This window comes from Esox lucius, chromosome 23 (genome assembly GCF_011004845.1).
Source record: "Esox lucius isolate fEsoLuc1 chromosome 23, fEsoLuc1.pri, whole genome shotgun sequence".
Classification (NCBI taxonomy): Eukaryota; Metazoa; Chordata; class Actinopteri; order Esociformes; family Esocidae; genus Esox; species Esox lucius.
Window position 1 is genome coordinate 16,192,133 of NC_047591.1, and position 26,658 is coordinate 16,218,790.

Genomic DNA, 26,658 nt, shown 5'->3' on the forward strand with positions numbered 1-26,658 from the left:
GAGTGCACTTACTGTCATTCCAATGTTAAATCAATGCACCTTTTAGGTTACATGTAATTATGTAATTGTGTTAGTTGAAACTCACCTCACATACTCCCTGGTCTTTCCTGCCCCCGGCACAAACTTTGCTCTCGGTGATGGGCAGGTTTTTGTCATGAAGCTCTGAACACCGGTCGTTACTGACCATGGGCAGACTCACTGCTTTCAACGCCCCCTCATATCCTGTACCTGGATGGGGAGAAGCAAGAAAGAAACCCAAGAGCGGGCTACTGTTTAAACACATGTCCACTACCAAAAGCATGACCGTAGATAACGCTTCTAGATGTTCCAGTTGTGAGACACTACTACCCACGATACCCTGAGGTCTCTTTTGCAACAAAGTAATGGATCTCTTCCCCACCTCCTCTTTAACACACCACAGAATAAAACCGTTCTAAGTTAAGTGTGGAGTGTGGATCTAAGGAGAACCAGGAGAAACATACTTATTACATAGGAGCTCAGGTGGGGAGAATAATGAGGGGCAATACCTTTGGTCTCCCCCCAGCCATACATCAGACAGTTTGTTCCTTCTGCGACCCCACAGCCTGCCACTGGGAGCTGGATGGTGAAGGCATGCTCTGACAGAGGGGCGGGCCTAAACGTGGGCACATAAAACGAGGACACACACACACAGATACACAAACATACACACGAATGAATGCACAGGGATTCATTCATGATCAACTGAGGAAATTAATGATTTAATTACCATTACGGGAAAAAGAAATTGAAGTCACGCGAAAATTATGACATGGTTTTACCTGTGACATTCGACATGAAAAGATGTTTTAGAGGTGATATTTTTTTATAGATTTGGTTTTTTGCAGCGTGTAATTTGACACTTTACTGAGACAGTTCCGGAATAACAGGAGACAGAGGTTGAAGTGTTGGGTGGGGAATTAAACCCCGGTCTCCAGTAGGATGAGGGTTGTATAATGTAAGTCTAAGCTGGGAGTGTTTCCACTAGACCACAGGACCAGCACATGGGTGACATAGTACATATGAAAAAGCATGGTTTTGAAATAATGACATAGTTTATGCTTATTTATACAGAACTTCTTTTCAAAATCTCCTGAACTGGGATTTCCACTCACGACCTCTTGACTTACAGCAAATGAATGATCACACTACGCTACCCTGTCTGAGTTTCTGTCTGCTTTCTAACACAACAGAATCACACGACGGAATCATACAACGGAATCACACAACGGAGTTACAAAACGGAATCACACGACAGAATCTCACAACAATGGAATCACACAATGGAATCAAAGCGTCGTTATAACTAGTCTACTCCAGTGATTCATGAGTAACATTGTGAAAGCGTAATATTACATCACTTTAGCGATAAACAAATCTAATTACTGAAATGCAGTAAGTTCATTATCTCCATGGGGGGAACAATCAAATAATAAGCTGATCGGAGCGGTCTATCCAGCAGGAATGTATAGTAAGTAATGAATGTGACTTCTGATACGATGGCAGAACCGTCAACAAGTAGGTGCTCAACTTTGTCAGCATCAACCACTTGAACAATTACAACAGTTACACAGATGGTCGGCAGCAATAACCACATCGTTCACCATCCCCCGAAATACACCAGTTCAGTGACCCCATAATACCTACCAGCAGAGTTGGGAAGTAACAGAATAAAAAAAAAAATCTGTAACTGTAATCCATTACGTTACCAACAAAAATATTGGAATCGGATTACAGATACTTTTGAAAAGATTACTTTTGGATTACTTCATTTGAAAAAGAATAGGTGCGTGAAATAATTATGACACGTTGTATGTTTGAGTTTATTATTTAATGTTATAAAAAATAAATAATTTGAACCAAAATATGAATTGCGCGCCTCAGTTGTGTGTGTGTGTGATCATCATGCGCGCAAAGGTGGACGCTCATAACCAGTTTAGTGCCGGAGGAATTGAAATTTTTAAATTTCTCTGGTTTTGGTTGGTTGGATGGCTGGTAAAAACAAAGTATATCTTCGATATTATTAGCCGAGTCATATAAAATTTTATTTAGTTATCTACTCGACACATAATTCTCAGAACAATGATTGGTAATAGGCCTACCTGGTGTTATATCTTTCATAGTTTATTTGTCAAATGCACCGAACAACACAGCCAGGACGAGTTGCACTGAAGAAACATTTACAGGAATTGTTTAATAGATTAGGCAACTATTTGTTAGATAGCTATAACATGGCACTGCCTTCAAGATAAAACATTATATAGAATTGACCATGACATTTGAGGAGAAAATGTGTGCTGAGAAACACACAGCCAAAGGCTGATTATTTGCATTTGACGCGGCCACATCAACTCCATTCGTACTGGTAGGCCTTGTTATTCTGCTTGCCTTGCATCTCTGAAAATTGTGTTAATTGTTTATCATTGGCTGCTGACGTCATTTACTTTAAGCTATGAGTGCAGGTTTATAATCACAGTTTATATCTTTCATTTGCGTTTTGAAAATCCATCACTGGTGGCCATAACAATCGCAGGTTACATTCGCGCGGGTTCTGGAAGATCAAGGTTTATTTGTGAATTCCGTTTTTGGCCAGCTATATAAACTCTAACATTGATTGATCCCGCATTAGGTGTTCAGTTGATTATAGGCTATTCTTATTTGTTTTCCAGTGCCTCTTAATATGAAAGTAATCTCAAAGTAATTCAAAGTAATCAGATTACGTTACTGAGTTTGAGGAATCAAAAAGTTACATTACATATTACAAATGTGGACAGGTAACTACCTGCCTACCAGCAGCAGAACTGTGCCGTGTGAGTTGTGGCCCATCCAAAGGCTAGGTGACTGTTGGAATGTGTGAACTCGTGATCCAACTGTGTCACCGCGCAGGCATCAATGTTCTTATTGAAGAGGAGAGGTTTCAATTCAAGAACACGCACTGAACGTCGCTAATAAAACATTGCTGGTACGTTTGCGCTGACAATTTGTATTATTTCCCTTTTGCTTATGAAATTGTGTTTGGTTATTTTTTGGGGGGAGGGGGGGGGGGACAGGTCGCTTTATGTTAACACGCCGTGTTTTCACATCGACGTCACGTGGAAAACATGAAAAAAACGCAAATCACATAGAAATCACTAACAGTAAAGAGGAATGAGATAGCAGACGGGATGCCGGGACGGACAGATGACGGATCACGCTGACTGACTCGAATGAATGACGTTCTCACTTGATCAGTTTGAGCAGGGCCAGGTTGGAGCCTTCGGGCCCGCAGACCACGTGGGCGATGCGCAGCCTGGGGTGGTCCGAGGACGAGTTGAGGTGAAGGAGGCCCACTTGTACACTGTACTCTCTCAGGTCCGGAACACTGGGGACCACAATGAGCAGTCAGTCAGACATGTTCCACATGCGGTTTGGCCACAGACTGACCTCGGTCTGTTACCTGAACACCATCACAATCAGAAACGTTAATCGAAAGATTGATCGCCGTTTGTGTGAACACTCCGACGTCGGCCTTCAAAATATTTCAATACAGTTCTGTAGTGTCCTATTCTCTGTGTGAACAACACCCAACGTAACACTTATCACTGACCATGGTTTAACCTCAGCTACAGCCATCACTAAACTAGCTATGTTAGACTTACTAAAATTGTCTTCTAAACTAGCTGTGTTCAATCAGCCAAATGCCGTACAGTGAGCAACTGGGCTTTAGCTGGTGTCAGTGATCACAGGGTTGATGGAAACAGTGTTTCTGTAATGTAAGCATGGGAACAACAGCTCAAATCCTCACCAGAATGCCAAAAAGCAATGATAAGAATGCATTAGGGGTTTAACACAGGCTAGATGGGGAGGAAACTTTGTAAGTCTCATCCTAATGTCGAATTTCTGCACTTAAGCCATTTTATCATCTGTACATGAGCCCAGGCTTGACTTCTGGCCAAAATGTCTCTTAAATGGCTATGAAATTATTATGAGTTTACTGATAAAATCGACTAAACGTCTCTCTTATTACAGAGTCTTCATAAGGTTCAGGGGTTTTCATTTTATTATTCACCACAGACTCTAGTCCGTTCTCCGTTACATCTTAAAACTAACGCTCAAAGATTTCCTGACTATCTGGGTGACCCATAGACTGCCTGACTGACATCTAGTCTAAAAAAAAAAAAACATTTCAGAAAATTATTTTGATATGAAAAAAACCACTACAAAACTTTAAACTGTTGTCTTTTAAAAGCAAACCAAAATCTAATGCCCATGCATGCATTTACAACACAGAACACAGGTCAAGGAGCTTTTCATTCAAACTGCTCTTGCATATCTGGACATTTATCACAGTGACGCTGAACGGGCCAGACGCTGAACAGATCTGTAGTGCCTGCAGCTTCTCGTCTCTGCTGGGGCAGATGGTCGGTCACTAGCAATATCATAAACAGGATATGGACAAGCTGTCTTCACTTGGGGAAAAGGAAGGAAGGACGGAAAGGAGGGGGAGAAACAAGCAGGTACTGTAAATGAGAGGGACTGATGGACGGACAGACAGACAGTCAGGGAAGAAGGGAGGGAGATAGAGGGAGAGAAATAGAGAGAGACAGATGGAGCAAAAGAGACAGAGACAGACAGAATGACAGACACCAAAAGGGACAGAAAGAGGGAGACAGAGAAGGACAGAGGCCGACATTATGACAGACCCAAACAGAGAGACATACAAACACAGAGACATAGACAGGCAGACACAGAGGGAGATACAGACAGACAGTCAAACACAGGGTCAAGAGAGACAGACAGACACAGAACGCTAGATAGACAGACAGTTGTAGGAAGATTAGGAGAAAAGGAAATAAAGTGAGTGAGAAGCTCAGAGAACGTGTTATACCGACTCCCCAGGTCTTTGTTTTTCAATTGTTTGCATTTTACACTTTCTCTCAGCACCTCCCTCCCCCTGCACCTCCTACGGTCTTGGCTTTGAAGCAGGGGGGGAAAAAAACTAAGTGAGAAAAAGATGAACGGAGAGATTACCAGGAGGAGAAGCACTGTTGATCTGTCAGCACCCATTCCTCTCGGATCAGCGAACCACCACACCAGTGAGTGTTTCTGGGTAATAAACACAGTAACATGATTAGCTATCGAACATGGCCGTCTATGTCAACAATGTCTGGACCTTCTTTCATAATGACTCTTCTCTGCTTAATGTGCTGCTTTTGACCGGGGCCAATAGAGCGCTTTAAAAACAACTGTGCACTACACAGGGAAGAGGGGGGGGGTAGTAGATTGTGGAGTAGACTGATTGTTATCCCCATTGGATAACTGTATGGTGCATGGCACCGATAGACTGACATGCTAAATAATGAGGTGTAAAAAAAAAATATTGCTGAGGAGAGAGAAGCAAACCAAAAAAAGCAATATGTGGAAGACTTGGACATGAAAACATTTGTTGAAGACTCATGTAACGTGGGCAGTTGAACTGAGGAAACAAAATGATTGGCTACAGGTGCACAGATATGCATGGTATCTGCAGATCATTATTTTGTCTCTGTGGTTGATGTATGTATTTTTTTAAGTGACTCCACGTTTAAACTGCCCATGTTCCGTGAGCCTTCACCTTCAATCGATATTTCTCAATTCACATCTTCCCTTTTGCTCTTTTGACAGAAGGATACAAGGATATTTCATACACCAAATAAAACATATGCTTTCTAAAGTTCAGGGCAGTGGTGTTCTAGCATAAACATGTAGCTGCCAAAAGAAATGCACTTTTGGGATTTATTCTTCAGTGTAATAACAAAATAGCACTTCGTTGAAAGTGCTTCATATAAAACGATACAGCGGGAGTACATGCTTGCCTTGCAACCAACTAGGGGCTGTGTGATGAGTGACCTTGCCAGAAACCTCAATACTTGAGTTAGCTCCAAGCTAATACCTGGTATTTAGCTATTCTAGCTATATGAGATCCCATACCTAATGCCTGGACTTTGGCTAAGTTACACAGCCCTTCACATGTGACCTGGGTTCAAATCCAAGTCAGTCACACATTACGTATTGGAGTAGCTGACCTTACCCTTTCTGGATACTGACAACCCAGCTACCATCCTTGGCCTTGTGGACCTGGGCACCTCCAACAAGCCGAGTGGTCTTGTGTACAAAGCACGACGGCTTGGATTGGAGAGGAGAGACGCCTTGGGGTAAGACAGGAGACAAGTCATCTGGGTTAAACTCTGGGGTTAGAAATGGTTGAACTTGCAATTACTATAGAAGAGTATCGTTCAGGTTGAACCCCAACGAATGGTAGCAGGGGTGATCAGTTACGCAGCCAAACATTAACTCAGGTAATAGAGCCGAATGAGACAGACGTTTGAGACAGATGTAGAAGCAAGGATACACAGAGCGAGGAAAGGGGGGGGTAAGTAAAGAGTAAGCAGAGAGAGAGAGAATGAGAGAGAGGAATATACAGGAGGAGAGATATAAGATGGCTGGTATGTAAGTAAATGCTAAATAAATGAAACACTCACTTCTTGGATGGTCAGAGATGTTTGGAGACTTGTCACCTGAAATTAAACAAAACCATTCAACACAGAAACCTTAGAAAGACAATGCATTACCACATCATATGAACCCACAGAACGCTAACATACAAAGCATGCAATCATGCAATGTCCTTTTTAAAAACAATCTACCCTTTGATCCTAGCTCAACTAATCTCTGCATCCATGGGCATTATTGTTGTTCGGGCCACCATACTGCACATATGTCAATTTCCTTCATCCAAGCCCCCAAACACTTCACAGATCAACATGTTTTAAATTAGGGAGATATAACCGCGAAGCCTTAGAGAAGAGCTTCCCATCAATGTGAACCAATTACACTCAGCCAAAGCCAATATACGGGACAAACAAAAACAAATCACTGAACTTTGAATCATTGAATGGTTACGCAGAAAAATAAAAGCGGTCTGGATGAGATACGGCGTCTGTTTGGTGTTAGAGTGTGTCACGTTCTGAGACAGTTAGCTAAGCGAAAAAACCACACTAATCCGTAACATAACTGCAAGAAGTGATGTGAGTCAATGAGGCAATGCCGCGAATGTCAGCAAACACTGATGTTGGACATGTCCCTAGATTACATTCATCTTTGTATTACAACTGTGATATAATGATGTCAACAGAAATGTCACAATCAAAGTTCAGGGTAGATAATGGAATGATTGGAATGCATTTGCAGACCCATATACGAGTTGATAGATCCAGATATGAGTTGATCGATACAGATATAGAGCTTACAGATCCAGATGAGTGTTGATTGATCTATATCTGTGTGGATAGATCCAGATTAATGTTGGTAGACTGAAATTAGTGTTGGCAGATCCAGAGAAGTGTTGTCAGATGCAGATTAGTTTTGACAGATAACTATGCGACTCATGGATGTGAACGTTTTTCGCTATGTTGTTGACTGTCACATCATTAAATTATGGCAAATAAAATGTTTTTAGAGGTGCAGACTTTCAGATATTGAAACATAGGGGAAGAAAAGAAGTCCAAGTGATTTAACGTAGTTTCAAGCATTCATGTTACAACCCAGAGGAAGACATGTTGATTCCGAAACGTTGCCGTTTTACTTCTCAGAGCAGAAACACAGAGTGTGTGACTTTGCATGTTGACTGTCACATTAAAATGACTGAATGGTACTAAAAGGCACGACATTTCATAAATTGTAGAGGAAAAAGTAATGTCACAAACAAAGTGAATGGCACAATTTGAGTCTTATGTAATTAAAATTAATGTTGATGAAGAACCCTATTACTCATTGAACTGCAGTGTAAACCCATAAATGTGATTAAACGATGCCATGAGGACAATAAACTGGTCTCAGTCCTTTTTGATGTAAACAAGTAAAAATACTGAAGCAGCGTTACTGAAGACAACGCGACCTGGGATGATCGGTTCTTAACAAGACATATGGGTTCGGATCTCGGGGTTCCTGTGCGTGTCAAGACAACGTACGCCACCTGAGCTAAAGCCTAGGCTCCAGCTCGTGACGCTAACCCAGTTCTTCGTGTACTAGACCTGAGGTACTCACAGCGTTTCAGCTTGCAGTAGTCCCACGGAATGGAGGGGTCCGTGGTGTGACACCAGGGGCCGTGCTTGTCTTTGTCCGGATTCCGGCACAGGTTTTTCTCCAGAGCCACACTTGCCTCTGCACTGGAAAACACACACCGACACGGTTATTCGCATTGGGTCTGGTACCTCTCGTGGCATGAAAAATAACGTTCACTGTTTGCAATGTCAAAATTCATTCCACAGGCTACCAGAAATAACTGTACTTCCCGCGTCCTCATTTGTCATTCCCCAATGACAACCTTGATGTGAGAGCCGTTAGTCACACACCCAGACTGATCAGGAGAAATGAATGAGGGACAACATTCAGGGAAGTACCACCATACGTAGACATTTTTCTGCACATGGTCGCACACAAATGGAAAAGTCAGACGTCCTAACTGTGTTCGGGTTGGAAACTTAGCCTCAGCATCGACTATAGGGGCTCAGGGTTCTGGTTATGCAGAGGCCTTACAAGGAAGCGCGGCAGGGTTTTGTGAAGAGTGCTCTGGGGGATATGAAAATATGCACTCCGAACATTCACCACAGTTTAGACCAGGCAGAAGCTACAGAATCAACTGAAAGATACTCCAAATCTGTGTACTTCACAAACAGACCAAACCAATTATACAGTAATTCCTAAGGTGGTTTTCTTGATACAGCCATTCATTCAACTGATATAGTTGATATTACAGATATTCAGAATAATTGAAACTTTTGAATGTCTTTCGATGTGATCCAATTTAGATGTCAGAATCTGTTCTACCAGCAAGAGATTCTGTTCTACCAGCAGCAGTGACTGGTAGAAAAAGCAAACGTGATGAGAGGGGGCAACCGATTTGTCAGCAAGAGTGAAGATAATTTCACTTGTTAAATAAGCCGTAACTTTTCTAATGTTTTTCCTTCCCGAACCCTTGACCTACTGTGAGGGGCAGACTCTCTGGCTGCGGGCCACATGAGGGAAGCTGACTGGCTTTGATCTGTTGGGCCGAGAAAGCACTTCCTGGGGTCAGGGGTCAGCTCTGGAACATGTCCATCTGTTGCTGCCATTTTGGCTTTTAAAATTCCTGTAAATTAACTAATTCTAATAGCCATGCCAAACATAAGCTATGATACTTTAGCATGGGGCACATGGCCATGGAAAAAGGGTTGGACTAGGCACCCCCCCACCCCCCACCCAACATGGCTTGCTCCTGAAGCTTTGGAACCACCGTAGGGCTTCCTCTGTGTCAGCTAGACAAATAATAGAGGGCTAATAGCGGGTCCAGGACTGTCCCGGGTGGGGCCTCTTGATTTCCTCTCAATGTTTGTTTTCACGGCTTAGCTCTGTTCATTTACAAGGGGATTTTCACTAAGCGATGGGAAATACCTTGTCAATAAACACTTAATTAAAGTAACCATAAAAATGTCAAAGAAACTTTCCCACAACTTGCTTGAACCCAAAGTTGCGTTTTCTTCTCATGTGAATATAGATTGGGGGGCAAGTATTAGATGTGTGGATGGTAAATGCGTGATCTAGTTGGTTTACTGTACCTGTAGGTGTGATTTGCCCACAGTCCACAGAGAATTCCCGATCTGGTCTTGGATAAATTGCCTGTGTAATTCTCTCCATTGTCCTCATAACAGTCTTGGAAACACACAGATGACCGAAGGGGAAATAAAACATAATTGAGGTTACCATCTTCAGTGCTCCTTGTTTTCTCTCACTGACACACATGTAGGAGTATGAATGTTGCAGGTGCCCACGTACATGCGCGCATCCACGCACAAAACACACGCACACAGTAATGCTCCGGTGCCGTTAGTAACACAGGGAGGAGCATGGCCAGATTACAGAACTCCAATCCTTTGGATATCACTGCAAAGCTGATGGGGTCATGTTTCAAATGAGCTGGATCAATTTAACGTCTTGGGCAGCTCAATCATTGGTGGTTGCCAATGCAATAAAAAGCCACAGAGATTTCTCCTTATCGGCTGTTGCTAAGCAGAAACAGAGTGAGGTTCCCGTAGTGACCAACACACAATTCTTCCTGGAGAAATGGGTGGTCTTTTGAAATGCAAAGCACAGAAACAGAATTGCAGAATTCCACTGCTAGATGATCATTGGATTAGTTTAGTAATTTAATCCATACAGGGCTGTGTGTGTGTGTGTGTGTGGGGGTACTCTAGTTTAGTATTCCAGTCATCTAATTCAGTTAAACATCACAGTGCATTCACAATAACCTCTATGGTCAATGGAGATTTACATGATGAGTAAATAACTGCATCCGTGCACCTAAACACAGCACATAATACGCAGTCATACATTGCTTTTGCCTGTGCATGTTGATCATCTTAATTCTGTCCGTCAACACTCTTTACTGTTGGCAGCATCATTTCCCAAGAATCAATTCCTGTTGATATGAATGAACCTGACAAATACAGGCACACCTGGGTTTGATGCGGGTGTCTTCACTGAGTATTTCCAGGGGAAAATGTATCAACAAGAAAGAGAAACGTTCTCACCTTCAGCGTCAGTGTTCCCCATCTCACACCGCGGTATGTGGGTGCAGAAGGCTCGTCTCTGGTTAGGATCCACGGTGAAGCACCACGGGATCTCCGCCCCATCTGGGTTGCGACAGTAGTTCTCGGTCAGGTCTCTGTGACGGAGGCGGAGACGTTAAACGGAGACGTTAAACAGCCGCTTCCCCAAGTGGCCGTAGCGGCGTGACCACACCGCGAGGGTCACGCGGCATCCCAAAGTCCGCGGGCCAACTGGGACGCGCGGCGGACGACGTCACCACTCACTTGCACTTGTAGTTCTGCGGACTGTAGGAGTGGTTGTGGGGGAACTGGGAGTCCCAGCGCTGACACGTAACGCCCGACGGCGTGACGCTCACGGTGCCGCGGTAGCTCTGCCCCTGCTCCCGGAAACAGGACCGCGTGGCCTCCACACCAGTGTCGTTACCCGGGTCTGAGACGGAAAGAGGGAAGCAGAATGAGGAGAAAAAAAAGCAGAATGAGAAGGATTTATGATGAGAGAGGAATGATAGATGGGACGAGGACATAAAAATGTCAAAAGGGGGAGAGACGAAGCAGAGGGAGCAGGAAGAAGAGAGAGGGAAAATGGGTCATGTTTAGCCCAGAGACAAATGATCCTAAACAGTAGCTTCTCCCCCAGTGAGATAATACTGTATGGTCCATCATTTGTCTGTTTATCCAAAACACTGGTGTCCCACATGGAGACACATCGAAACTAACACAACAACAGAGACAAACGGCACCAGAGGGAAGGGCTGTAGCCAACTCTCTTAGTAATACCATTCAATGAATGAATTGGAGACGGGAAACACACTAAACAGCCAGGCTGCGTTATGCAGTATTGAGACCTCATACAGTATACCAGATCTATGGGTAAAAACTTTTCCCCTGGGGATCTAATTAACTGACATCCAACTGATCTTAATGGCTTATACGATTATTTATAAAAAAAACGGGAGTACTACAGTATATGCAAATCCCATCTATCCTCTTTATTCAGCTAGGGTTGAGCATAACTAAAGCCCTTTAGCTGGGAGAGGTTGGCCTCTGCACCTGTGTGACTGTACGACTCAGATAGAATAGAGAATGCCTGATGGACATGGCACCGAGAGCCAGGCCAAACAACCCTGCATAAAGCCTGCTTAACAGGGTTTCCCAGCCATCCAGCCTCCATAAAACTCTGCTGGAATTCAGCCTTTTATTTTGTTATTACAGTACACAGGGAAAGATTTGTCAGATTGCAATGAAATCCCTCAGGATCTCTGTTCCTATATTGTTTTGATAAATGAGACGCAGAGAGAAAAAAGAGAGAACGTTTTGGAGAGGAGGATTTTTTTTTTGTTGCTTGTCTTGATGCATGCTGGTATCTAGCGTCAGGTCACCTTTGTTATCTGCAGGTTAGGCAGTGAAGAATACATCTGGACAAATTATTTTCCACTCCCTAGTTGTAAATTATGGAGCTCTACTCAGGCGGGGCCATGGACTCAAGGTCAGTGCTGAACATCCCTTAGGATGAAGAATACCAAGCTGTCTAAAAGTGGCTTTTATCCTTTCCCTAAACTCTCCCTTTTTTAGGCACATGCAGAAGATGCATTACCTATGCATACACACACACATGCACATGCGTATGCACGTTTACACTCCTATATGAGCTCTAGTACACGCGCACACACACACACACACACACACACACACTCTCCCTCAATCTTTTCATACCCTCCTATCTTCTTGTGTGTTCAGAAGTGGTGCCAGGGTTTTAGTGGGCCATGCTTCTACAAGACCTCTCACATTCTGTTGTGGCTTCAACATCCACAGGCTTACATCTATGGCGCTGTTGTGTTCTGCTGATAGCAAGGATGAAAACGGCCTCCAAAAGCCTCCCGAATTCTCTATTTCAAGCATCCATGTCTGTAGCCATTAAGCCGTTTTTGCTACTTGCCTAGAGTTGAAAATGTGTTTTAGGATAATGATAAGTGCCATTTCAATTTCACTCAGTCTCCCATTGATAATCAGTGCAATAATGGAAGTTAGGGTGTGTATCCTAATGGATTGTTTCCAATCGCGTTGCCGTCTTTGAGTGGTCTAAATGAAGCACTTTAAATGCTCAATGCGCCCCTCCTCTGCGGGTGAAAGGCTTTTAGCAGTGGACCACGTTAAACACATTAAAACACAGAGGTAGTGGACTTTAGATTTTCAAACGATGCAATGCAACGTTTTCAGGTCATCGGCGTTGCTGTCGATGGTTAGCCTAGTGAATCACAAATTGATCTTGCCATTCATGTTTGGTTCAGGGATAAAGAACATTCCATAATGGACTGTGATTAGATCCTATGTTCACACGCAATTTGTTTTACCAGGGTAGGTCAGGTCAGGTAATGTCACCATGTGCACATGCCGACAACACCACATAGGACATTTTAATCGGGTCTGTATCGGCCATGTAGGCGACTTTTGGTTGTGGGAGAGCATTACAGACCTCTAATTTTACTAGTCACGTCTGCTTCAACATCCATGTGTTTATAGAGAAAGGTCAGACTGTGACAGGTGCTTCTCGGGGTTTCAGTAAGTAATATGGGAAATCAATGCGTTTTGTGCCAAATTATTGAACACTAGCAGCTGAGCTAAAGATTAAAAGACAGGTTCAGTTTCTCATACAAAGCCAACGTTCCTTTCAGCTGGCTGGTCAGGCATCATGCTGGCCTCATCCCTGGATTCCAGCCCACAACGCTGTCAGCTTATCTGCTGGTACATGCCAATGTCAACTGAAACATCCATCATACAATCCCTATTGTATCCCACACCGATGAGCCAAAACATTATGACCACTTGCCTGATATGCTATTGGTTCTCCACGTGTTGCCAACCCACTGAGGCATGGACTCCACAATACCACTGAAGGTGTGCTGTGGTATCTGGCACCAAGACACAGCAGATCCACCAAGTCCTGTAAGCCGCGAGGTGGAGCCTCCATGGATTTGGACTTGTTGGTCCATCACAACCCACAGATGCTGAATCGAATTGAGATCTGGGGAATTTGGAGCCATTCCCGAACAATGTGTGCAATACCATTGCAATGAATGGGTGGAACTGGTCTGCAACGATGTTTAGGTAGGTGACATCTACACGAATGCCCCGGACCCAGGGTTTCCCAGCAGAACATCGCCCAGAGCATCCCACTCCCTCCACTTTTAATTGTCTTCCCACAGTGCATCCTGGTGCCATCAGTTCTGCAGGTAAACGGCGCACCCATACACAGCATGGGGAAAACAATGGAACTCATCGGACCAGGCGAACATCGTCCACAGCTCCAAGGTCCAGTTCCGACACTTGCGTGCCCATGGTAGGCGCTTTCAACAGTGGACAGGGTCATCTGACCAGTCTACACAGCCCCATACGCAGCCGAGTGCAATGCACTGTTAACCTTCTGTCAGTTCGGACCTGATGGTGTAGCCTTCATTGCCTTCATGCATTGAAGAGCCTTGGGCGCCCAAACACCCTGTCCCCAGTTTGTGGTTTTTCCCTCATCGGACCGCTGTCGGTAGGTACTCACCACTGCTGACCGCGATCACCCCACAAGCCTTGCAGTTTCAGAGATGCTCTGGCCACACAGGTCAGACAGGTCACACAGGTCTTCGCTCCTTCCCATTTCTCCTGCATCCAACACGGTGACTACGAGAGCTGACTGTCCGCTTACCATCTAATCCACCCACATCTTGACATGTGCCCTTGTTAGGAAATGATCAACGCAGGTCAGATTGTTTCATATCCACGGGTCTAAATGTTTTGGCTCCAATTAAATCCGAGTGACTGCTGCATTACATTTCAGCATGTCCATTTCACTGCTACCGTAAGGACAAATGTATGTGGAGTGCCGCTGTTATTCTTTGGTTTGCTTAGAGACGTGGTATGTGCATGTAAAGTATATGAGAGAAAAGGACGAAATGTGTCAGAGGACAGTGAGGGACCAGGAGACCCTCACTGGATTTGGAAGTCTGGGAAAATCCTTTTTTGAATGAGAATGTTTTATCTTAGTGGAAAAAAACGGGTGTATGTGTGTGCACAGTATATGTGAGTACGGGAAAACGTGGGAAATCCAACCTCTTTCAATACTATTCGAGGGCTTTCTTCTTCGACTTGGCCCCATAGAACACAACACCAATGGACCCTATGGTTCTCTGTCCATCTACAATCTCAGACACTGTTCACTGTTCGGAACACTCACCACACACACTGATGTTACAGTACTCCCAGGGAGTCAGGGGGTCCATGGTGAAACACCAGGGACGCAACCGGTTGTTAGGGTTACGACAATAGTTGTCATTCAGCCCTTTGTCAGGATACCTGTCAGGAAAGAGGAGAGATTGAGTGAGAGAAAGTGGGAGGAAGAGGGGAAGAAAGGCCAAGTGAGAGAAAGGCCAGGTCAAGAGAAAGAGAGAGAATGGAAGAGGGAATGAGTATGAACGAGACAAAGAGAGAGCGAGAGGGGGACAGATGAAGACGGGATAAGATTGAGAGTGAAAGAGAGGTTGCGAGAGAGCGACGGAGTGAGTATGGGAAAGTGTGTGGGGGACAGAGAGAGAGAGATAGGGAGAGAGAGGGGGGGGGTTATGAGAGGTGACACAAACTTGGGACTAAAATGTGTCTCTTCCTCTCCTGTGTATTAGGGTAAAGGAAGTGTTTGTGCAGCTGTGTAGGGTGTGTGTGTGGGTGTGCGTGTGGGTTATGATGAGGATGTGTTTAGACTCGGCGTGAATGTCGTTAGGGTGGAGTCAGACATATCTTTTCTAACTTCGCAAAGAGATTGTAGCACAGCCTTTCATACACAAACAACTATATATTACAAGGTTGACAAACTGACAACAGTATGCTAATCCACACACTGTAAGCAATTCATTTAACACTTATACAAATCCATATTTCACTTTTAAATAAGTGATGTTGTTGCAGCCATTAGAGGCTTAGAGGCTGGGTGTGTATTCACTCACTTCTTGGGTTGGTAAGGGTGTCTGTGGGGCTTGGATGAGTCCCATCTCTGGCACTCCTTCCCGGTCTCTGTGTGATCCATTGGGCCTTTGTAGTCCTCTCCATTACACCTCATGCATTCTGCTATAAATGCAGACACAACGTTAGCACAACCTTGCCACAATAGTATCCAACAGATCTTGGACACTGTTTGAAACAGAGAAACTGGTTAAAAGAATTTCAAGGATCATCTGACATCTCTAAAAAGGCAATAACTTCAATGATGAACATTATGACATTATTTTAACAATATTAGCATGATACACCACAGTTACCTAGCTAATCTGCCAATTTGGTCCCTCAATGAGCATGTTACGGTACTGGGATTTTCACAGTCCACAAAAACAACATTCTTGCTATGCTGCAAAAGCAGAAGATGGGATGCCTGGTTTGTTACAGCATTTTCATGAGGGTGAAGTGGTACACTGTTAGCAAACAGAGTTTAGTCGAAGAGCCTTCCCACAATGTAGCCACTGTAGCCCACATTTTCAATCGTTCTACTGCTCCTCTGACTGCTAACGGTCAGGGTAAATGGTCGGCTTTCATATAACAGGAAAGTTACCCCAATATTAACAAAGTGCCAACGTGGGCTCCACATAAGTGTGTCGGGCAACGCCAACGGCCTGTTGAGTGGAATGAAGACCAAGCCTAATACTGAATTACAACGTAGCCCCATTGAAAGGGTTGGTTAGCCCAGGACTAGGCTTAACTAGGATTTTTCTGTCTCTGTTACCCTGGGAGCACTGGGGCAGGCCGCACTCCTGGTGCCTGACCTCCGGGTCCGTTGTGAAGCACCAGGGGCCACTGCTCTCGTTCTTGGGGTTACGGCAGAAGTTCCCCCTCAGGTCTTTCTTCCCTAGCCTAGCAGGCTGAAAGCTGATGGAAAGAGAAAAACAAAAAGATGACTCTTTTTATTACATACTATTTCCCTTGAAGCAATTACTCTTAAAGAAAACAGCATGTGAGGGACTTGAGAAGGATACAATCTGAAGATTGACAAACTGTTAGAACTTACGTAGAAAATCCTTTGGTTTAGTATGCAATTTGTACGGATTTTGTGTATGTTTCGGTAGGGAAATTGCCAAAATTGAGGTTGCAAATTGAGGTTGATGTGATTAAAAAATTTAACTAGGCTACATTTCACTTCACTGCCAGGACAACAAAGCCACAAACTACCAAGAACCCCAGACAATAGTTGGAGTCGTAACATGCCGCATTGCTATATTTTTATTGACCTTGACTGCACAGCCAGCAATATGGTGAAAATGTATGGCAAATGGAAAACATATCAGCCCTTCACATCTCATTATATTATCAGGGCTCCTTAGACCCCTCATTCCATGCCCTTAGGCCAGTCCCCCAGTAAACGCTTCCAGTCTGACCCGTAAGTGTGTTGCTGCTACACAGGCTCACCATCTAACAACAGGGAGTTCACCGCAAAACCATGCTACCCATCAAACACAGCAGCTCAAGATTTTCTTGTTTTGGCCATCTTCACACATTTGAACCTAATCCCATTATTCTGCCTCATATATTAGTTCTGTTTGGAAGGGTCAGGAGGGAGACTCACAAAGCGATCAGACATGCGAATGCACACAAGTACACGCACACACACACACACACACACACACCCCTTTACAAATAAGCACCATGTGAAGACTATGACATGTAACTTTGGGGCCAAACCACATGAATGGACGCTGTTTGATATTCATCTTCTGGAAAACATGGGTGATGAAAAGCTGTCTTTTAAACATCAATATTTAGCCCTGCCACAGCCCCTGCCCTCCCGCCCACATAGCAAGTATGTGAAGGAAAAACTGAGAATTAGAGAATAGGAGCAAGGTAGTGAAACAGACAATGAACAGATGATGATGAAGGCACGGAAGGAAAACAATGAAAAGACACAGAAAGGTAGGACCGTTTCTAAGCGAATGCCGACCCAAAACTCCCCCGGTGCCCTCCGGCCTCCACAGAACTCCACTAATGCACAACATCATTCAGAGCCTTGCCAGAGGAATCTCAAGGCTCTGACTCAACCCATCACGAGAGGCGGCTTCGGCCCGAAGAGTATGAGGTGAATCCGAGATGAAAGAAAAACATCCATCCACTGTGATAGTCCAAGGTCCGGTCCAGACACAAGCCCAGAAGCCCCAACTCCCCAGACACTTGTATACATTTGACCATGTTACTTACACTTATCCCATTAGGTTGCATGAGCATACTCCTGTACTAACGGGCTCGGATCGGACTCAGGAGAGGCCCCAACATGGCCTCTTAGACCTGACCGACTGTCTGCCTTCCAACGGCCACTGATTTGAATCCAAGAACACACACCATGAGTTTAGTCCAAGACATTAGTTCATTTCAGTGTAATAAAAGAGTATCACAATGTGATTACAAACAGACTGGGGTTCTCTGTAAGCCTTGGGAAAAAAAGCGGCATCTGGAAGGCTGCATCCCCATGTCCACATGGGGAGAGAGCAGCCAGTCAGAGGGGGTATGTACTGTATCCTTATGTGCTGTATAGTGGGTGGAGGATAGGTAATAATGTCCTGCTAACAGATGTTAGCCAGCTATTAGACTTGCTGCCAAGGAGTGGTCCCTCCATGCACATTATCTGTCTGCCTCTCTCTGCCTGTCTGTCTCTCTCTCTCTCTCTGTCTGCCTGTCTGTCTGTCCCTCTCTCTGCCTGCCTGTCTGTCCCTACCTCTCTCTGCCTGCCTGTCTGTCCCTACCTCTCTCTGCCTGCCTGTCTGTTTGTCCCTCTCTCTGCCTGCCTGTCTGTCCCTACCTCTCTCTGCCTGCCTGCCTGTCTGTCCCTCTCTCTGCCTGCCTGTCTGTCCCTCCCTCTCTCTGCTTGCCTGTCTGTCCCTCTCTCTGCCTGCCTGTCTGTCCCTCTCTCTGCATCCTAAAGCGATTGATCCATAACGGTAAAACCAGTTCTATCGTTACCATAGAAATTCACTGTGGCTCCGACCCAGGACAAAACCTCAACAAGAATATCAACCTAGATCCACACGTTATTGGGATCAGTACTCCAACAACTTCAAAATACAACAGACCTGGAAACAGAGAAATCCACTTTCCATTAATAGTAGACAAAACTATCAATGGAGTCCTAAAACCACTGCGATTAATTAATCATCCTCATTAATATATCCGTTAGCCAATAACAGTCTAACACTGATGAAAAGTAACTGTAGTCCTTCAGTGTGTCTGCCAATTCATTGTAAAGTGACTTTGAGTCTAAGAAAAGCGCTATATAAATAAAATGTATTATTATTATTATTATTATAGCTTACAAAATAAACTTTTACCCAATAAAAGCAAGTAACTTTTTCCTTGTTTCGTTACTCAACTAAGCTCATCCCCCTATGATGACCTGTGCAATATTGGGTTAAAAAAAATCCATCTGTAAATTGTTAGATTTTACTTGACAATAAGGAATTGAGGACATTATCTTCTGTTTGGGGTTGTATTCAATAAAAGCTGTTGGAGCATCAATGCTGCTGCTAGACAGTCCTGCAAACGTTGGCCCTGCATCAACAGTGACTGGACTCTGAGAAAGAGGTGAGATACTTCGTTAGTTAGCCCTAGAACCCCAAAACAGACCAAAACATGTACCAAGGTAACCACACTTCAAGGAGCACTAAAGATCTAACATTAGACAACAAATGAAGGTCCTATCCTGGAAGGAAACGTAGTGAATTGTGCCGTACACTCCGCCAACCGTAAAGGAAATGGTTACATGACCCCCAAATGTGCCGTTACGCGTCGTCTTCACACACCGCGGACATCTTATGTTCGTTACGCTATACATTCTGTTACTCGTCAGAAAAGCTGCTTGAACCAGGTCATATGGCCAGCGCAGGGACATTTCAGGGTGTTCAGGGTGTGCATTTCAAGGGAGTGCAATTGAGTGTGCGAATACAACGTGTGTCTCTGTGTGAGTGAGGGAAAGAGGAAAGCGGAGAGATGCGTTTGTCTGTGTGTGTGTGTGTGTGTGTGTGTCCCTGCCTGTATGAAATCCATTCAGTCAGTCAGATAGTGTGTAGGAACAATCCACCAGCTGATCATTACGGAGAGGAGGGGGAGGAGTTTTGAGTCAAGTCATCCTGGGGAGGTGAGGTTACACCCTGCGTTTTCTTCTGGGACAGAGGCTTGTATTTTTCTCGTGTCTGTGGCTTTGTGAGCTCAGCTGGAGAGCAGACAGAACATGACTTCAGTCTATAAATCTCTCCACTCTCCATGCCTCTCTCTTTATATCTTTTTCCCTCTGTCTCTCTTTCTAACTCTCTCTCTCGGCTGCTTTTTTTCTCTCTCTTCCACTCTCTCCCTCTCTCTTTTCTCTTTCCGCACTTCGATCATTTCACCTCACTCTTTCTTCTCCCTGCCTCCGATGTCCCCATCTCATCTTTCCCTGTCACTCCCTCCCTGTTGCTTTCTGTGGATAATAAGGAGTGCTAACTAGATCCTGGCTCCAAACAGTCTTCAGGCAGCCTCGCGTAGATTTACGTGAGAGGATTTCATGTTCTTACCATACCTGATGGCCTTACTAGTACAACCAAGTAGTAATCCTCCTAGGAAAAGTAGCTAACATAGCCTATGAAATAAAACTTGAGCCTATGAAAATATGTTTTTGCGTTTCTTCAGTTTGATATACTTTATATATAGACAGACAATCTGGTTTTCAATGCCCGGGAAGAAAAATATTTTGATGTTAAAGTTAATCCAATTATCTTTCTCAACACAATAGTTAGAGTCCCATACATAGAATAATATATACACACACACATATACATATACATATATATATATATATATATATATATATATATGTACATATCTTTTAAAAACAATTACATTTGGCGACCCCACTGCCATTCCCTCACAACCCTAACATTCAATACTTTTGCTTTAGGTTACATAACCTGAGAGGTTCTCCTGCTGTTCTTACTAGACCTGATGACCTTAACTTAGCCTGAGAGGTTCTCCTGCTGGTCTTCCCACACCTGATGAACTTAGCTCCAGCTGAGAGGTTCTCCTGCTGTTCTGACAATACCTGATGACCTTAGCTTAACCTGAGAGGTTCTCCTGGTGTTCTTACCACACCTAATGACCAAGCCTCTCCCTGGCAGGCTTCTTTCCCTCTCTGATAATACTTTCCTTTGTTGCCTAGAGGGAGGTAAGACAGTACAGGTTCAAGGTTGAGTCTAGTGCATAAAGTTGTGCGTGTGTGTTAGGTGTGTGTGTGTGTGTTTGGTGTGTGTGTGTTAGGTGTGTCTATGTGTTTATGGTGGCAGTGAGTCACAATTGAAATTAGGGACAATGTGTCTCAAAGAGTTTCAGGGTACTAAATAGCTGACATACGTCCAAAACATTTTGCTGGGAGGCTGACTAACTGAGAGTAAACTGTATTAGATGAAAGGAAGACTGTTGCAAGCTATGTTTATGCTTCCAGCTATTAACCTGGTTGTATTTCTTCAGCACCGATGCGCTGGCGTACTTCAACCATCCAAGTACAACACCAGCTAATCCCATTTTAGTCCAGAACGTCCCCCATGTTAACATACGCCCAGCCAAGACACATCTTCAAAATGATACTTCCGTCACAGCAGCTGAACATCAGAGAGAGCAACAGAGTAAAATAAAGACATAATTACGTGTGTTCGTGGGGGAAAGATTCAGTCCATGACTGACAGGGAATCTTAGCCTTGGTGACCGCCCTCCTTCCTTTATAGTTCACCCCGGACCCAATGATACACTCCCTCACATAATCTACAAAAGAGAAAGACACAAACATAAACATCAGTGTTGGCATTACACTATTGTTGCTAACATAAAAAAAATAGCTCCCTAAAGTTAATTTAATGTCACTTTACGACGTCTAGTCAATTCTCAAGTGCGAAATTCCACAGCTTGCTTCAACAATCCCTCTGGTCCAACTGTAAACAGCAGCCATGATGTTTATGCTCTGGTTGGTTCACCGCATGTTTGTGTGCATGTCTCTTGCCACTAAAGTTATAAAACTAGAGCTGGAAGGCGGTTATTGAGTCAACAGACCTTGAGATCTCTTAAACTTTAGAGACTCATGCTCACAGGATGCGACAACAACGATTGCTCTAAAGAAACAACTCTGCTTTGCTATAAATGTCCATAAACTTCATCGCTCACTTCTTCCATTGGCAATCTAAGAGGTTAAGAGCGAAAAAAATGGAGAGTGTATAATGTCATGTTTGAGAGAGATCTTGCTAAGTCAACAAGCCAACAATAACGGTTATCGGCTCCCATTTGTTTAACAACATTTTCGAAATCTTTGGAGAGGGAAGAGCATCCTAAAATGTAATGTTGAAACCAAACCTTGAGCCAAGTAAATACTAATATTTACCTTTCTTCTCATAAAGGTCGAAGTTGACCCTGTGTTCCTTCTGAACACCATCCATGAATCGGTCAAAGGGAAGCAAGTGGCATTTCCTGTTTTGATGATCGAAGAAGAATGCCCTGTAAAAACAGACAGGAAGTAGTAAAGAGATGAGTGATGGGTGAGAAATATGAAGGCTGTATGAAGGGAGCAGGGGGATTAGAGGTCACTGGAGCTGGAGTGAGAGAGAGGGAGGAGAGAGAGAGAAGGAAGGAGTGAAGGAGAGACGGAGAGAGAGGGAGGAAGAGAAGTAAAGAAAAAAACAGGATTGAGACAGTGAGAAAAAGAGAGTGTGTGTATAATTGTCTGTTAGGTAAATAAAATATGGAAATATGTGCATAAGAGAAATCATGTAATAGATAAGCCTCTAGGACCATTGGCCCTGTGTGTGTGACTAACCTGCAGGTGAATGTTTTCTTATTCTTGCTACATTTCCGGGCACAGTGCTCCAGAGAATGGCTGTTCTTGACCACAGAGACCGGGGTGCAGCCTGGACACAGCATCCTGGTGTCCTCACTCTTCTGGTACTTCTGTAATGACTGCTTCCTGCTCTCTGAGGCAAGGATGGACAATGACGGTATAGAGACATGCTTGAAAAACTTCACTATCCCTCTCTTGGTCTCCCCCGTCACACACACACACTCACAAATACAAACACACACACCCACCCACACACATACATTGACATATACACACTCACTTCAGAGCAATGCACCAAACCATCCTCAGTCTACCTCACTTTTGGGAAACACGACCCCATCATCCCCTTGAATGTGTATGACTCCACTGCTAAGTCCAATAAGTTATTTGGGGTCGATAACCTCCCCAATCTCTCTATCTCGCACACCCCCTTCCTCTGTGCGTCAGCAAACTGACTCAGATGCTGTGGGATACACACTGAGGACGGCTTCATTCTCCTCTTACACTGTCCCTCTATGTGCCTCAAGGGCCACTTAGGAGCCCAGGGAGATACTCCTGTTTCCAACACTTGGAAATACCTCCTTACCATGCCTCTTTGACGGATCCCTACATACATAAAAGATGTGCTTTGGTAGACGGTCTCTGTTCTCAAGACTGTAAAAAAAAAAAATGGGGGGGGGGGTTTAAACAACATATGTGCTGTCATTGCAGTGTTTTGTTTATTTAATTTGTGGCAAAACTGAAAATAATTATAAATTAAGGACCTAATGATTTTGGAAATATGTTAATGTGGCCTATCTGAGACAAGATGTAAGGCTTGTCTGCAGGGCTCCCGTGGACAGAATGATTTTGGGGAGGACACAATTAATGTTTGGGCTGCATTCAAACAACATCTGGCATGTATCATGCTGTTATTCTAACACTTAGTATCCCCCTGCATGTCACCAATGAGACTTACTCTTCTATGTTCTATATATATATATATATATATATATATATATATATACAGAGAGAGAGAGTGAAAATATAACAAAGATAAAGATAGAGAGACAAAATATTACACTTAAGCAGATTAGAACATTTTTAATATAGTCCCAGGAAGTTTTTCACGGCGCAATGGACAAACATCGGCTTGACATAACATGAAACACTTCAACATGAGTAGTGGTGTTCCTTATCACTATGTGGACAGGAATTGTACCCAATAAAACGTATCTCTTCTTTAAATAGCAAAATAAAAACAATTTAAAAACAGCTTAAAGATGCGTCTTCCAACGGAATTTACATACGCATTGCATCTGTTTCAGGGAAAAAATGTGGAAGTCCAGATGTGGCAATATATCAGCTCACCACGCCTGCAGTGCGCGCATACTCCGGCTTTTCTGGCATGAGCTGCGGACTGCGTACAGCGTCCACTGTGCGCTTGACCAGAGCAATTCCACGAATAGCCTATTGACTCAGCTCAGGAACGGAATTTAATTCGGCATTTTCCCTAGGGATCGAAGGATTCCTAAAGTCGTTTTTGGTCTTGAAACAACTTATTATCTTAGTTGCGTGGAGAGACGAACAATATCCATTCAGTAGCCATGTGTTTATCGTTGCACAGACACTGTTAGGCCCATAACCGAAATTACCATGACCTACATAAAATGTTAATGACAAAGCCGCAATATCGCTAGCAGGTGCACTTAAAAAACATCAGTGCAGCGCAAACTGATTTTAACTGATGTGTCCTATAAAGTAGCCTAAGCCGTTACGCAGCTAAACTGGCCCGCGCAAAATGCGGGCCTATGACAGAGAAACAAAGTAAAATCTCACTGACATTCACACTTCTTTTAGTAAATTGCAGTTTTCACCCAGTTCATTAATATTACGGTAAATGGTAATGTTACAAGAGCAAACATGTAACCATCAAGTTAGTGTATCAACTACTATTAGTTCCGTTATTTACTTTTACTAATACACATATGATAAATGGATGGATGCTCATTTTGTCCTATTTCTCAGAAGGGACGCATTTTTAAAAATGTGTTTTACAAATTTTTTTGCATATGAAACAGCCTCCAAGTAGGGGCCACAGCATGGGGTCTAGCCATTAATGACTGCGAGTCGACCCTGGAGAAACTAGGGACATCTGCCTTGCTAAAGGGTAGAAATACTTTATTTAACTTGATGGATCGCGGATTCGATGTAGCAACTTTTAGGTTACTGGTCTATTGCTCTTAACTTCTATGGACTAACTGCCGTCTACGTGATAGGCTACATTAATATTTCTCGTCAAAAAATCAGAAACTGTTTAAAGACAAGTCATATGAAATTAAATGATTGTTCTATGGAAGTGCTAAACCTCCACCAATATCACTTGCAACGATACACGTCTTCAGATCTGTGATATATTTATAGAACTCGTTCGCATTTCATGCCAATGAAAATTATATAGTCTGTACGGATAGCCACTGATCCAAATATAAACGGACTCCAAGCATAAAGCTCGGGCAATAGGCTGTACATATCCTAACGTAAGATATAACTGCCAAGAAAGGCTTACCTGAATTCAAAGCAAGCAAAACACACAAGAGCGCTTTGTAAATCCACATAATTTCAGGCTTCATTTTTGATAGAGTGGTGTTCTATCCTAATCCAAGACTTGCGGTGTGGATTGTTTGAACGTCCTCTCCGCGTTATACCTGTTTATATGGTCCGATTTGTTTAACAGGAAGAGTCCACAGAACAGCCAGCGATGCACCCCTTTACTGGAAAGAAGTCGTCCTTGGTTCAACCCCCCAGTCCGCTTGATCACACCGGTTCCCCTCCCCCATCTGCGCCGCAATTAACTAACACTTTTACCGCACTCTGGTCTTCTCAACCAGCTTCCAAGTGCAAAGTGCTTTGGTCAACTTGTTTATCTCAAGCAGCAGGGGGTGATGCCAAACCGGATACATACCACTTCCCTTGTAATGAATTGATAGCCAACGTGTAAAAGAATATGAATATTGGTATTACACCCTACATTTTAATCGGCTACCGCTGGATGAGTCCAACGTGTCAGAGAGAATGGGTTGATATGAAAAAATGCCTCAGATGTAGACTTGGCACTAATTACTCAATTTTCTTCCAACCTTTTCCTAGTTTGGCTCAGACTGCAGACATAGGTGGGATGATTTTCACACGCATGTAGGAACTTTATGCAGCGCGCGGACATTGCTGCCAAAACGCGCAAAGCCCGCCTTGCATCAAAACGCGTCCAGAGATAATGTAAAACTCCTGCGACAAGGCTAATTATAAAGACAATGCTCATGTCTTGTCTGTTTGATCTAAAGATAGGATTTCATTATTTAACTCAAGATAGAATTAAGAATTTATAGAGAACCCATAGATTATTTTACATGCTTAATGCGCGGTTTTTAAAGGATATATATTACTAATTACAAAAAAAGTAGTGCCACCGGAGCAAATAGACCCTCTTCAATATCTAAATGATACGTTTAGAGAACCTTACACTGAATTATATAGAATAACTATATATTATGTCAAGTTTTAGCCAACTTGGCTAAGTTGGCTAAAACCAGTGTTCGGGAAGGCCCCATTTAAATAAACCTCGTACAAAATCAATAGATTAGTATTATATTTCTAAAGCAGTAGGCTAATTAAATGCCATGGCATTCATGCCAGCCACACAATCACTTCACAACAACGTCCAATGACCAGATAGACAGAAGTCTCAGGCTGCTATTTTCAGGGTGGCATACCATCCGGAGCACTTTCTGGGGACATCGTCAGGATCTAGGGTCCGATGGTTTCAATGGGTACAGGTTCTGGAAACCATCCGATTAATGGTTCTTTCTTTCTTTGTCAGTCACAGAATCACATCACTTGTGTGAGTGTGTGTGTGTGTGTGGGGGGGGGGGGGGGGGGGGCAAGAGAGGGATAGTGAAGGGGGGGTATGTTTGTGCGGCAGGTGTGTGCGTGCGGGCATGTGAACGTGCGCGGCGTTTGTGCACGTGTGCGAATCAGTGGGAGCCTGGGAGACAAGGAGTGGTTCCTTTCAGGGCCGTGTCACTCTAGAAACGTCAATCAATGTCAGAAAAAGTAAAAATCAATTTTCCTGACCCACTCTGAAAACCTGCCCGGGAGCAAATTATGGGTTGGTATATTTGTAGGAGTTAGTAGATT

General features: G+C 43.6%; 2 protein-coding genes across 4 annotated transcripts in view; one reads left to right on the forward strand and one right to left on the reverse strand.

Moving 5' to 3' along the window:
* pax4 (paired box 4) overlaps positions 1–4,586 on the forward strand; it is a 14,116-nt gene extending 9,530 nt beyond the window's left edge. Inside the window, exon 11 of the mRNA XM_020043015.3 lies at positions 4,348–4,586. Coding sequence (XP_019898574.1) covers positions 4,348–4,350 — 3 coding nt within the window. The 3' untranslated portion in view covers positions 4,351–4,586. The remainder of the gene's footprint in view (positions 1–4,347) is intronic.
* hgfa (hepatocyte growth factor a) overlaps positions 1–26,257 on the reverse strand; it is a 28,582-nt gene extending 2,325 nt beyond the window's left edge. Inside the window, exons 1-17 of one of the 3 annotated variants that reach the window (XM_010887368.4) lie at positions 26,235–26,257; positions 22,465–22,618; positions 22,033–22,145; positions 21,308–21,422; positions 16,375–16,517; positions 15,605–15,725; positions 14,842–14,960; positions 10,887–11,052; positions 10,605–10,738; positions 9,633–9,726; positions 8,083–8,204; positions 6,519–6,554; positions 6,068–6,185; positions 5,029–5,103; positions 3,242–3,379; positions 528–634; positions 86–228 (exon numbers count right to left, since the gene is read on the reverse strand). In XM_010887368.4, coding sequence (XP_010885670.1) covers positions 86–228; positions 528–634; positions 3,242–3,379; positions 5,029–5,103; positions 6,068–6,185; positions 6,519–6,554; positions 8,083–8,204; positions 9,633–9,726; positions 10,605–10,738; positions 10,887–11,052; positions 14,842–14,960; positions 15,605–15,725; positions 16,375–16,517; positions 21,308–21,422; positions 22,033–22,145; positions 22,465–22,568 — 1,848 coding nt within the window. In that variant the 5' untranslated portion in view covers positions 22,569–22,618; positions 26,235–26,257. Of the gene's footprint in view, positions 1–85; positions 229–527; positions 635–3,241; positions 3,380–5,028; positions 5,104–6,067; positions 6,186–6,518; positions 6,555–8,082; positions 8,205–9,632; positions 9,727–10,604; positions 10,739–10,886; positions 11,053–14,841; positions 14,961–15,604; positions 15,726–16,374; positions 16,518–21,307; positions 21,423–22,032; positions 22,241–22,464; positions 22,619–25,033; positions 25,406–26,234 lie in introns of those variants that run through there. The other 2 variants (XM_020043012.2, XM_020043013.2) reach the window with 2 other exon arrangements.
* Positions 26,258–26,658: the final 401 nt, after the last annotated feature.